Source organism: Haliotis rufescens, unplaced genomic scaffold (genome assembly GCF_023055435.1).
Source record: "Haliotis rufescens isolate VD_foot unplaced genomic scaffold, xgHalRufe1.0.p SCAF_2, whole genome shotgun sequence".
In the NCBI taxonomy this organism is placed as follows: Eukaryota; Metazoa; Mollusca; class Gastropoda; order Lepetellida; family Haliotidae; genus Haliotis; species Haliotis rufescens.
Window position 1 is genome coordinate 69,920,820 of NW_025963890.1, and position 13,473 is coordinate 69,934,292.

A 13,473-nucleotide genomic window follows, 5' to 3' on the forward strand; every position below is an offset into this window, starting at 1 on the left:
GTCATTCTGCAGGTGTAATGTATATGCTAACTGTGTGTCATTCTGTAGGTGTAATGTATATGCTGATTGTGTGTCATTCTGCAGGTGTAATGTATGTGCTAACTGTCTGTGTCATCCTGCAGGGGTAATGTATATGCTAACTGCCTGTGTCATCCGGCAGGGATCACATTGAATGTTCTCACTGTCTGTGTGTCATCCTGCAAGGGTTACATTGTATCGGCTAACTGTCTGTTTTTATCGTCATGCATAGGTTATGTATGTGCTAACTGTGTGTATGGCATCCTGCAGGGGTCATGCATGCGCTACCTGTCTGTGTGTCGCCATGCAGGCGTCATGTATGTGCTTCATGTGTGTTTGTCATCCTGCAAGGGCCATTTATGTGCCAACTATCTGTGTGCCATCATGCAGGAGTTATGTATGGGCTGTGTTATTCTGCAGAGGTCAAGTTTGTGCTAACTTTGACATCCTGCATTGACCATGTATGTGCTAACTGTCTATGTGTCGTCATGCAGGAGTTATGTATGCGCTGTGTCATTTTGCAGGGGTCAAGTTTGTGCTAACTGTGACATCCTGCACTGGTCATGTCAATTGGTAATCGGATCGCATTGTATGTTCTCATTATATGTGTGTCAGTCTGCAGGTCTCACTTTGTATGTTCTCATTATATGTGTGTCAGTCTGCAGGTCTCACTTTGTATGTTCTCATTATATGTGTGTCAGTCTGCAGGTCTCACTTTGTATGTCTCATTATATGTGTGTCAGTCTGCAGGTCTCACTTTGTATGTTCTCATTATATGTGTGTCAGTCTGCAGGTCTCACTTTGTATGTTCTCATTATATGTGTGTCAGTCTGCAGGTCTCACTTTGTATGTTCTCATTATATGTGTGTCAGTCTGCAGGTCTCACTTTGTATGTTCTCATTATATGTGTGTCACACTGCGGGTCTCACTTTGTATGTTCTCATTATATGTGTGTCAGTCGGCAGGTCTCACTTTGTATGTTCTCATTATATGTGTGTCAGTCTGCAGGACTCACTTTGTATGCTCCAACTGTCTGTTTCATGCTGCAGGGATCACATCAACAACGCAGTGGAGGAAATCATCCAACCACAAAGGTACGTACAGAGACTTCAACTGATCTCAAACATTATCTGAGGTCCCATCACTTCAACTGGGCGCGGGGACAAGATTGGTCAAGGGATCTGGAAAGCCCTCTAGTCATGTCCGGATCCGTTGGTCGTGCGTTTGAAACCGAAAGTTCCCATGATTTTGATCCATAATAATGTTTATGGGATTCTCCAAAATGTATTAAACGTCTATGAGCTGTGTCACTAAAGGCTTTACTTCTACACAAAGCAAGCCTGCAATTATATACTGAACTATATGAAATGAATGAATTACTACTAAGAGCTGCTTGGACCGCCTTATGTTGCCTTAACGTTCATGTAGGTTTTATTCCTTTTGATGAAACAAGCAGTATGGAGTTCTTCACCTCATGAAGTCAATGTGCGGGGAAATAATTGAAAAACTTATCTTGAAAGTTTCAAGTATTTTGAAAACAAAAATAGAACAAAATCTAACAAAAATGTTTAAATTTAGCCTCAAACAGGGTTGACTTTCTGTGTGTTTAAGGACGATGCCAATAGCTATTCTTGGAGGCCTCGCCATCCCCACCGTCTGCTACATCATGGCCAACATCGCCTACCACGCAGTCATGACTAATCAGGAGATTCTCTCAGGAGTTGCAGTTGCAGTTGTAAAATGTCTTTCTTCATGTTGTTTACATACAAGGTGGATAGGGAAACGCATTTACATCAGTCACATTGCTAGAGATTGTCATAGGAGATAAACCTCATGTATAGTGGACTTCTTAATGTTTTAAAGATGAACAGATTCAAAAGATGTTTTTTTTATCTAAAATAGTGATTTATTATTGGGCGAGGTAAAATGGGGTTTGACGTTGCGTACAAGATTTCTGCACGTATGAAGCGACGTGCATGCACGTGTGAGTGTGTGTAGCTGTTTTTACTAGTCCGGACCTACGCCAGTGTGTTAATGCTAGTCTTCTGAGATACCATGCCGCTGTTGGATACCCCATTCAGACGCATTATATTGACTCTGGACCGATCAGTAACACTTTGTTTGAAAAAGGTTGGTAAAGACGTTCTGCCCACTAGATGCGGTCTGATATATAAAACTATTGTCGATCGGGTGTGCAAAAGTATATATTAATGGAAAGGAAATGTGGTGAACGGGTTGCCTGCATTTCCATTTTAACAACTAATCATGAATTGAGGAAATAGACTTGGGGGCAAAAAGAAAAGAATGTTCAAAATTTTAATTGTAACCCACACTTGTAAAGTTTCGGATTCTCGGATCTGTCAACACAATCATCAAAAACGCGTTTGATGTTGCATACCTATATTCTTCAGAATTTACGTTGATGAGAGATTTTACGTCGGAAGAAATTACAATTTTACATTTTGTAAAATGTTCTTCAACTTTTGTGAAATAGGTTACCTAACTATCAGGTCTTGGCATTTTGAAATCATACACATAATGAAGAGATCCGTCATCAGGTGAATAAATGCTACGAAGCACAGACCATATACATATACCTGTAAGAACAACAAAAGTAATAAGATAACAAAGGTAACATCTGAACAAGGGAAGCCAACGGTTAACTGGAGCTGATAGGTGATTAGCAATGGACAACAACGTTTCGGTGAATATACTTCATAGCTAATCGCCTATAAGCGTCAATTAACTGTTGACATCCTTTGTTATCATATTACTCTAAATAAAGTAACTTCCTGACGACTGCTTACATTAAATGATTTTTTCCTATGAGATGATAAAACAACAAACACCGACCGCTGCAATTCCTAAAGATTCATCATTGAGATTGATAATGCTTCCTTAACCAAACTCGCGTCGTCAGACGTCTTATATAACTTCTAGAAAAAGCAATTGCCTCATTGTGAGGACATTTTACAATCGTAACCAACGTCAATTAATGCAATTAGGTGTTTGGTGAGCGAATGCTGGGCCCTCTCAAGTGGGCGATGGTGCCCTGCATCGGGATGTCTGCTGCTGGCATCGCCAACGTCATCATTTTCACCTCCAGCAGGTGCGTGATAGTCGTCGACCACATCAGCAATGCCTCCTATGCATATGTTTACATATTAATTACCAGCTTTATTTGACAATATCCATTCCGTTTCACATACGACTGTCAACTCTGGTAATATCAACGAATATACCTTCAGGAATGTTTCTTTAAATCAACACTCTTCTTTCATCATATGATTATTAACGCTGGCTTGTTAACAGGTTTACAAAGGTTTACAATGATAATATTGTCATTCAAGATAGTATATCAACGTTTGCACTTCATCTTACTCCATGGGTAAACATTATTATTAAAACGACCATGTTAGTGGTTTCCTGCACCAAATACATAGTTGCCTTAAGTTGGCACAGTGGAAGGTAATGTGGTGATTGTTTAGCAGAATGTGTCGAACCAGGTGATAGATAGCAGAACAAAACTGTTTACACTTTTGGGTGCGGCTGCATTTGCGCGTTTGAAAAGATTTAACGTTCTTTGTTATAAGGTTAAACTTCGTAGGCGGCAGAGACAATGTCTTCCCTCGATTTCTGGGAATGGTGAATGCTGAAAGCAGGACGCCGATGCCAACAGTGCTACTCGTGGTAAGGAAGCAACTAACCCCAACTCACCTCACCCAACCCAACCCCAACCCAACTCACCCCAACACACCTCACCCAACCCAACCCCAACTCACCTCACTCCAACCCACCTCACCCCAAAACCAAATAAAGTTCTAAATATGTGTCAAGCCCCTGAGTCTAGTTCTTGGTTCTTTCCATTGTAAGACCAAACAAACTCATACAGTAACTGTTGCATGATGGGTTCATCGTGTTACAGGCGATGTTGTCATCGTTGTTGTTACAGGCGAAGGTGTCACAGTTGCTGTTACAGACGATAGTGTCACCGTTTCTGTTACAGGCGATGTTGTCACTGTTTCTGTTACAGGCGATGTTGTTACCGTTGCTGTTACAGACGATAGTGTCACCGTTTCTGTTTCAGGCGATGATGTCACAGTTTCTGTTACAGGCAGTGACAGCACTGTAGACTGCTTTATGATCCATATTCAATCTCGCAGATCTGTGTGATCTTGAGTAACGTTTTTAGACAAAGTTTCCAAATGTTTTAGGGGTCACGGGTGGCCCAGTCGTCTAAGTCGCCGCGATTCGCTGTGCAGAGTTGCGTCCCTTGGGCACGCCAGAAACCTATGATTGTGGGTCCGAATCCCGGTTCGCCCCGATTATGTTTCTAGGTTTGTCAGCACCATACAAGTGCTCGTTGGTTTCACCGAAGTGGTAAACGTCTGAGACCTGCATCACTTCGGGCTTTCCTCCCACATTAAGCTGACACGCCGCGATATAACTGGAATACTGTTAAAAGCGGCGTTAAACCCAACTCACTCACTCACTCCAAATGTTTTAACGTTCACCTTACTTTTTATCCTTTTAAGTTCGCCTTTTCGCTGGTCGTTGTATCTCTGGGGGATGTGAAGAGCATCATCGGGACCTACTCCTTCGTGCGGGCTCTGCCGGAAGCTGTGGCTATAATTGGCATATTGCGTCTGAGGAGAAAGTTCCCAGACACTCATGAAGTGTACAAGGTTTGTTATTTGTATGTGGGAAACGGTAATGCAAATTAAATATTCAATTATTCTTGTAACCGTTTTCAACAAATTAAGAGTTAATTTTAGAATGGTGATGACGTCCATGTAGGTAATGTGATAGATGAGTGATGGCGCACAGGTTTATATGTTGTTAGAGACGTGATGTTGTACAGGTTAATAAGGCTTTAGAGAAATGATTGCTCAGAGGTGTTTGAAGTGTTAGAGGAGTGATAACGCACAGGTATATGAAGTGATGGAGAAGTGATGACGCACAGGTATATGAAGTGTGAAAGGAGTAATGGCGCACAGGTGTGTAAAGTGATAGAGGAGTGATGACGCACAGGTGTATAAAGTGATAGAGGAGTTATGACGCACAGGTGTGTAAAGTGATAGAGGAGTGATGACGCACAGGTGTATAAAGTGATAGAGAAGTGATGACGCACAGGTGTATAAAGTGATAGAGGAGTGATGACGTACAGGTGTATGAAGTGTTAGAGAAGTGATGACGTACAGGTGTATAAAGTGATAGAGGAGTGATGACGCACAGGTGTATAAAGTGATAGAGAAGTGATGACGTACAGGTGTATGAAGTGATAGAGGAGTGATGACGCACAGGTGTATAAAGTGATAGAGGAGTGATGACGTACAGGTGTATGAAGTGTTAGAGAAGTGATGACGTACAGGTGTATAAAGTGATAGAGGAGTGATGACGCACAGGTGTATAAAGTGATAGAGAAGTGATGACGTACAGGTGTATGAAGTGATAGAGGAGTGATGACGTACAGGTGTATAAAGTGATAGAGAAGTGATGACGCACAGGTGTATAAAGTGATAGAGGAGTGATGACGTACAGGTGTATGAAGTGTTAGAGAAGTGAGGAAACACAGGTGTATGAAGTGCTAGAGGAGTGATGACGCACAGGTGTATGAAGTGACAGAGGAGTGATGACGCACAGGTGTATAAAGTGATAGCAGAGTAAAGGCGCACAGGTGTATGAAGTGTTAGAGAAGTTAGGACACACAGGTGTATAAAGTGATAGAGAAGTGATAACGCACAGGTGTATAAAGTGATGGAGAAGTGATGACGCACAGGTGTATAAAGTGATAGAGAAGTGATGACGCACAGGTGTATAAAGTGATGGAGAAGTGATGACGCACAGGTGTATAAAGTGATAGAGGAGTGATGACGTACAGGTGTATGAAGTGTTAGAGAAGTGAGGAAACACAGGTGTATGAAGTGCTAGAGGAGTGATGACGCACAGGTGTATGAAGTGACAGAGGAGTGATGACGCACAGGTGTATAAAGTGATAGCAGAGTAAAGGCGCACAGGTGTATGAAGTGTTAGAGAAGTTAGGACACACATGTGTATAAAGTGATAGAGAAGTGATAACGCACAGGTGTATAAAGTGATGGAGAAGTGATGACGCACAGGTGTATAAAGTGATAGAGAAGTGATGACGCACAGGTGTATAAAGTGATGGAGAAGTGATGACGCACAGGTGTATAAAGTGATGGAGAAGTGATGACGCACAGGTGTATAAAGTGATAGAGAAGTGATGACGCAAAGGTGTATAAAGTGATGGAGAAGTGATGACGCACAGGTGTATAAAGTGATAGAGAAGTGATGACGCACAGGTGTTTAAAGTGATAGAGAAGTGTAACGCATAGGTGTATAAAGTGATGGAGAAGTGATGACGCACAGGTGTATAAAGTGATGGAGAAGTGATGACGCACAGGTGTATAAAGTGATGGAGAAGTGATGACGCACAGGTGTTTAAAGTGATAGAGAAGTGTAACGCATAGGTGTATAAAGTGATGGAGAAGTGATGACGCACAGGTGTATAAAGTGATGGAGAAGTGATGACGCACAGGTGTATAAAGTGATGGAGAAGTGATGACGCACAGGTGTATAAAGTGATGGAGAAGTGATGACGCACAGGTGTATAAAGTGATGGAGAAGTGATGACGCACAGGTGTATAAAGTGATAGAGAAGTGATGACGCACAGGTGTATAAAGTGATGGAGAAGTGATGACGCACAGGTGTATAAAGTGATGGAGAAGTGATGACGCACAGGTGTATAAAGTGATAGAGAAGTGATGACGCACAGGTGTATAAAGTGATGGAGAAGTTATGACGCACAGGTGTATAAAGTGATAGAGAAGTGATGACGCACAGGTGTATAAAGTGATAGAGAAGTGATGACGTACAGGTGTATAAAGTGATGGAGAAGTGATGACGCACAGGTGTATAAAGTGATAGACAAATGATGACGCAAAGGTGTATAAAGTGATAGAGACGTTATGACGCACAGGTGTATAAAGTGATAGACAAATGATGACGCACAGGTGTATGAAGTGATAGAGGAGTGATGACGTACAGGTGTATAAAGTGATAGACAAATGATAACGCAAAGGTGTATGAAGGGATAGAGACGTTATGACGCACAGGTGTATAAAGTGATAGCAGAGTAAAGACGCACAGGTGTATGAAGTGTTAGAGAAGTTAGGACACACAGGTGTATAAAGTGATAGAGAACTTATGACGCACAGGTGTATAAAGTGATAGAGGAGTGATGACGTACAGGTGTATAAAGTGATAGAGTGATGACGCACAGGTGTATAAAGTGATGGAGAAGTGATGACGCACAGGTGTATAAAGTGATAGAGGAGTGATGACGCACAGGTGTATAAAGTGATGGAGAAGTGATGACGCACAGGTGTATAAAGTGTCAGAGGAGTGATAACGCACAGGTGTATGAAGTGTAAGAGAAATTATGAGGCACATATTTATGCAGTGGTGGAGGAACGATAGGGTCCATGTAACTCTAATCGGACATATACCTTCCAATGAATCTCGATACCAGTCAACCCACATATCATCTTAACATTTGAAGGTAAAGGGGGGTCAATAGTGCCAGTCAGATTGTTGTCGGTTGTTGCATATAACACACAAATCATATGCTTCTGTCTAAACCACACACCCGGAATCCGCTGAAACTTCTCTGTAAACTTGCCTCGTCCACTGCATCCACTGAATCCACCGCACCCACTGAATCCACTGCACCCACTGCATCCACTGCATCCACCGCACCCACTGCACCCACTGCATCCACTGCATCCACTGAATTCACTGCATCCACTGCACCCACTGAATCCACTGCATCCACCGCACCCACTGCATCCACTGCACCCACTGCATCCACTGCATCCACTGAATTCACTGCATCCACTGCATCCACTGCATCCACTGAATCCACTGCATCCACTGAATTCACTGAATCCACTGAATCCACTGCATCCACTGAATTCACTGAATCCACTGCATCCACTGAATCCACCGCACCCACTGCATCCACTGCACCCACTGCATCCACTGAATCCACTCCACCCACTGCATCCACTGAATCCACTGAATCCACTCCACCCACTGCACCCACTGCATCCACTGCATCCACTGCACCCACTGCATCCACTGCATCCACTCCACCCACTGCATCCACTGCACCCACTGCATCCACTCCACCCACTGCATCCACTGAATCCACTGCATCCACTCCACCCACTGCATCCACTGCATCAACTGCACCCACTGCATCCACTGCACCCACTGCATCCACTCCACCCACTGCATCCACTGCATCCACTCCACCCACTGCATCCACTGCATCCACTCCACCCACTGCATCCACTCCACCCACTGCATCCACTGCACCCACTGAATCCACTGCACCCACTGCATCCACTCCACCCACTGCATCCACTGCACCCACTGAATCCACTGCATCCACTCCACCCACTGCACCCACTGCATCCACTGCACCCACTGCATCCACTGCACCCACTGAATCCTCTGCATCCACTGCACCCACTGAATCCACTCCACCCGCTGCACCCACTGCATCCACTGCACCCACTGCATCCACTGAATCCACTGCATCCACTCCACCCACTGCATCCACTGAATCCACTGCATCCACTCCACCCACTGCATCCACTGCATCAACTGCACCCACTGCATCCACTGCACCCACTGCATCCACTCCACCCACTGCATCCACTCCACCCACTGCATCCACTGCATCCACTCCACCCACTGCATCCACTCCACCCACTGCATCCACTGCACCCACTGAATCCACTGCACCCACTGCATCCACTCCACCCACTGCATCCACTGCACCCACTGAATCCACTGCATCCACTCCACCCACTGCACCCACTGCATCCACTGCACCCACTGCATCCACTGCACCCACTGAATCCTCTGCATCCACTGCACCCACTGAATCCACTCCACCCGCTGCACCCACTGCATCCACTGCACCCACTGCATCCACTCCACCCACTGAATCCACTGCATCCACTGCACCCACTGCATCCACTGCACCCACTGAATCCACTGCATCCACTGCACCCACTGCATCCACTGCACCCACTGAATCCACTGCATCCACTCCACCCACTGCACCCACTGCATCCACTGCACCCACTGCATCCACTGCACCCACTGCATCCACTGCACCCACTGCATCCACTGAATCCACGGCATCCACTGCACCCACTGCATCCACTGCACCCACTGAATCCACTGCATCCACTCCACCCACTGCACTCACTGAATCCACTGCATCCACTGCACCCACTGCATCCACTGAATCCACTGCACCCACTGCATCCACTGAATCCACTGCACCCACTGCATGCACTGCACCCACTGCATCCACTGCACCCACTGCACCCACTGCATCCACTGCATCCACTGCACTAATCCTGCACCATGACCGTGGAATATATTTATTTTATGAAAAAAAACATAATCTAGAAATGCATACAAAAGCAAGTCTAGCCAATTCAAGCTAGCTCTATTCCACATCAGCTTAGGGAATTTTATTTTTATTTTTAGAGTCAAGAAGGATATTGTGTAATATAAGATTTCAGAGGCTAAATGTTAGTCTACCACTGCACCCACTGCATCCACTCCACCCACTGCATCCACTGCATCCACTGCATCCACTCCACCCACTGATTCCACTCCACCCACTGCATCCACTCCACCCACTGCATCCACTGCACCCACTGCATCCCCTCCACCCACTGCATCCACTGCATCCACTCCACCCACTGCATCCACTCCACCCACTGCATCCACTCCACCCACTGCATCCACTGATTCCACTGCATCCACTCCACCCACTGCATCCACTGCATCCACTCCACCCACTGAATCCACTGCACCCACTGCATCCACTCCACCCACTGCACCCACTGATTCCACTGCACCCACTGCATCCACTCCACCCACTGCATCCACTCCACCCACTGCATCCACTGCACCCACTGATTCCACTGCATCCACCCACTGCATCCACTGCATCCACTGCACCCACTGCATCCACTGATTCCACTGCATCACACATGGACTGTTTCAGGTTCCCCTGGTGTTCCCAATCATCTTCGTCGTGTTCTTCATGGCGTTGTCAGTGACCGCCATAGCCTACCAGCCGGTCAAGTTCCTCGTGCCCCTGGCTGTGGTGTTCCTGGCGGTCCCTGCGTATCTCATCTCTGTCGCAGACTGGTGGCGGAAAGGCCCCTCCATCTCATTCAACGGTGAGCTCATCATGGTCACATAGCCAAAGATACGTATACATCAGCTTCACATCACAGCTAATGATATGTGGCTTCTGATACAGCTGGCTACAGATACAGGCTACACATTTTCATAATTTATTAACAAATAAGTTTCTCATTATCATATAATCTGTGAAATATAAAAATATACGCCAATATCCCAATTGATATACTCTAATATACAAGATTCCTCTTTAATAACAATTATTTGTGGAACTTCCTTCGTGGTTATATGCAAATATTCAATATACTACCATGAATATGAAACTTACTCGATTCTGATTGGTCAATCAGAGATATCAAATCACAATAAAACCTCGGACTGACCAATCCAATTTGATCATTTTTAAATAATATTACCGTATTCGGTGTAATAAGGGCCCCGCTCTTATAAACGCCCACGGCTATATTTGCTAATATATTGGCTAGTGAACAATCCCAATTAGCACGCCTTCCGATTGATCAATGTACACAAGAGTTATCTATTCGTGTTTAATACGTACTCGTGTGTAATATGCACCAGCAATTATGGGCAATTACATTCTGGAAAATGGGGCGGTCGGGTAGCCTAGTGGTTAAAGCGTTAGCTCGTCACGCCGAAGACCCGGGTTCGATTCCCGACATGGGTACAATGTGTGAAGCCCATTTCTGGTGTCCCCCGCCGTGATATTGTTGGAATATTGCTAAAAGCGGCGTAAAACCATACTCACTCACTCACTAAATTCTGGAAAAATATATCTGTCGCATATAAACATTTTAGGCTGTCAGCATAAACCACGAAATTAACGATCTTTCAACTCTGTTGTTTTTTTACCACAATAATATTCTAATAAGAGCCCCCTATTTCTAATTTTGAGAGCGCCCTGGGCGCTTATTACGTTTAATACGGTGATAGGTCATTATATGCAGGGTTGCGGTTACCACAATATTCAAAGTATGCAAATATTTGAGCATTAAACATGATAGAAAACTACTTTGACAGTAAAAATCCGAGCTTTGGGAACAATGGAAAGCTTGAAATTTTGTGTTTTTCTATATTAGCTCTGACGTCATATTTTATGCATCCCAATGAGCGGCGTGACGTTATAATAGTGACGTGCGATGTAGAACGAAGCCTTGCTATGTGAGCTTCCTTATCTTTAGGGGGCGCACTTCACGTTGACTTGCAAAGTAGCTGATTTTGTGCTGTATTATTTCAATAGTTTTTTAATATGCTTAGCGTTCAATTCCAAACTCAGTTTAGCACGGGTAATTTATCTCTACAAGAAAACACAGTCCGCTTATCTCCTAATTAACATGGAGATTACGTCAGTGCTACTGGCCCATAAGAAGGTAAATATTTTACAGATTAAATATTAAAGTTTGATTGTTGTGTATATTTTGCTTTGAATATTTCATGTGTTTACATAGGAAAAATATATAGATTTTAAAATTGGTCCCAAAAGTCCCCTTGGCACGACATAGAGATAGGAAATGGATGGATAATTGGTAGCTAGAGTTTATAGTGTGTTTGTTTTGATCAGTGGTTCAAATACTTCAGATGTAATTTGAACATCAAGTTTGGCGCTATGTTAAACTTCAAATGGACAAAATAATGATGGCATACGTTTCGTCAGGGTAATTCTCTACATTCACTTGTGTGTTTAATATTGTTCAATCAATAATCGGTAATTTATTTTCAGCAAAGATGGTTACCATCTGTCGCCGTCTACTTCTGTGTCAGCTGGCGGAAGCCCCACAAAACTTGATGTAGATGCTGCCACGATATCGTCCCCAATCACCTGATCTTATGATGTAGTTACTGCTTCGACATCGGCCCTACTCACCTGATCTTAGGATGTAGATATTGTCACGACATCGGCCCTACTCACCTGATCTTAGGATGTAGATACTGTCACGACATTGGCTCCTCTCACCTGATCTTATGATGTAGATACTTCTTCGACATCGGCTCCTCTCACCTGATCTTAGGATGTAGTTACTGCTTCGACATTGGCTCCTCTCACCTGATCTTAGGATGTAGTTACTGCTTCGACATCGGCTCCTCTCACCTGATCTTAGGACATAGATACTGCTTCGACATCGGCTCCTCTCACCTGATCTTAGGATGTAGTTACTGCTTCGACATCGGCTCCTCTCACCTGATCTTAGGATGTAGATACTGCTTCGACATCGGCTCCTCTCACCTGATCTTAGGATGTAGTTACTGCTTCGACATCGGCTCCTCTCACCTGATCTTAGGACGTAGTTACTGCTTCAACATCGGCTCCTCTCACCTGATCTTAGGACGTAGTTACTGCTTCAACATCGGCTCCTCTCACCTGATCTTAGGACGTAGATACTGTCACGACATTGGCTCCTCTCACCTGATCTTATGATGTAGATACTGTCACGACATCGGCTCCTCTCACCTGATCTTAGGATGTAGTTACTGCTTCGACATCGGCTCCTCTCACCTGATCTTAGGACGTAGATACTGCTTCGACATCGGCTCCTCTCACCTGATCTTAGGACGTAGTTACTGCTTCAACATCGGCTCCTCTCACCTGATCTTAGGACGTAGATACTGTCACGACATCGGCTCCTCTCACCTGATCTTAGGATGTAGATACTGCTTCGACATCGGCTCCTCTCACCTGATCTTAGGATGTAGTTACTGCTTCGACATCGGCTCCTCTCACCTGATCTTAGGACGTAGTTACTGCTTCAACATCGGCTCCTCTCACCTGATCTTAGGACGTAGTTACTGCTTCAACATCGGCTCCTCTCACCTGATCTTAGGACGTAGATACTGTCACGACATTGGCTCCTCTCACCTGATCTTATGATGTAGATACTGTCACGACATCGGCTCCTCTCACCTGATTTTAGGATGTAGTTACTGCTTCGACATCGGCTCCTCTCACCTGATCTTAGGACGTAGATACTGCTTCGACATCGGCTCCTCTCACCTGATCTTAGGACGTAGTTACTGCTTCAACATCGGCTCCTCTCACCTGATCTTAGGACGTAGATACTGTCACGACATCTGCTCCTCTCACCTGATCTTAGGATGTAGATACTGTCACGACATCGGCTCCTCTCACCTGATCTTAGGATGTAGATACTGCTTCGACATCGGCTCCTCTCACCTGATCT

At 44.6% G+C, this 13,473-nt stretch overlaps 1 protein-coding gene across 2 annotated transcripts in view; it reads left to right on the forward strand.

Moving 5' to 3' along the window:
* Positions 1-12,245, forward strand: part of LOC124115377 (cystine/glutamate transporter-like) — a 37,236-nt gene extending 24,991 nt beyond the window's left edge. For both annotated transcript variants that reach the window (XM_048400486.1, XM_048400485.1), the window contains exons 6-12: positions 1,068-1,112; positions 1,630-1,753; positions 3,024-3,127; positions 3,612-3,708; positions 4,554-4,703; positions 10,137-10,314; positions 12,018-12,245. In XM_048400486.1, the coding sequence (XP_048256443.1) occupies positions 1,068-1,112; positions 1,630-1,753; positions 3,024-3,127; positions 3,612-3,708; positions 4,554-4,703; positions 10,137-10,314; positions 12,018-12,088 (769 nt within the window). In that variant the 3' untranslated portion in view covers positions 12,089-12,245. The remainder of the gene's footprint in view (positions 1-1,067; positions 1,113-1,629; positions 1,754-3,023; positions 3,128-3,611; positions 3,709-4,553; positions 4,704-10,136; positions 10,315-12,017) is intronic.
* The last annotated feature ends 1,228 nt before the right edge of the window (positions 12,246-13,473 follow it).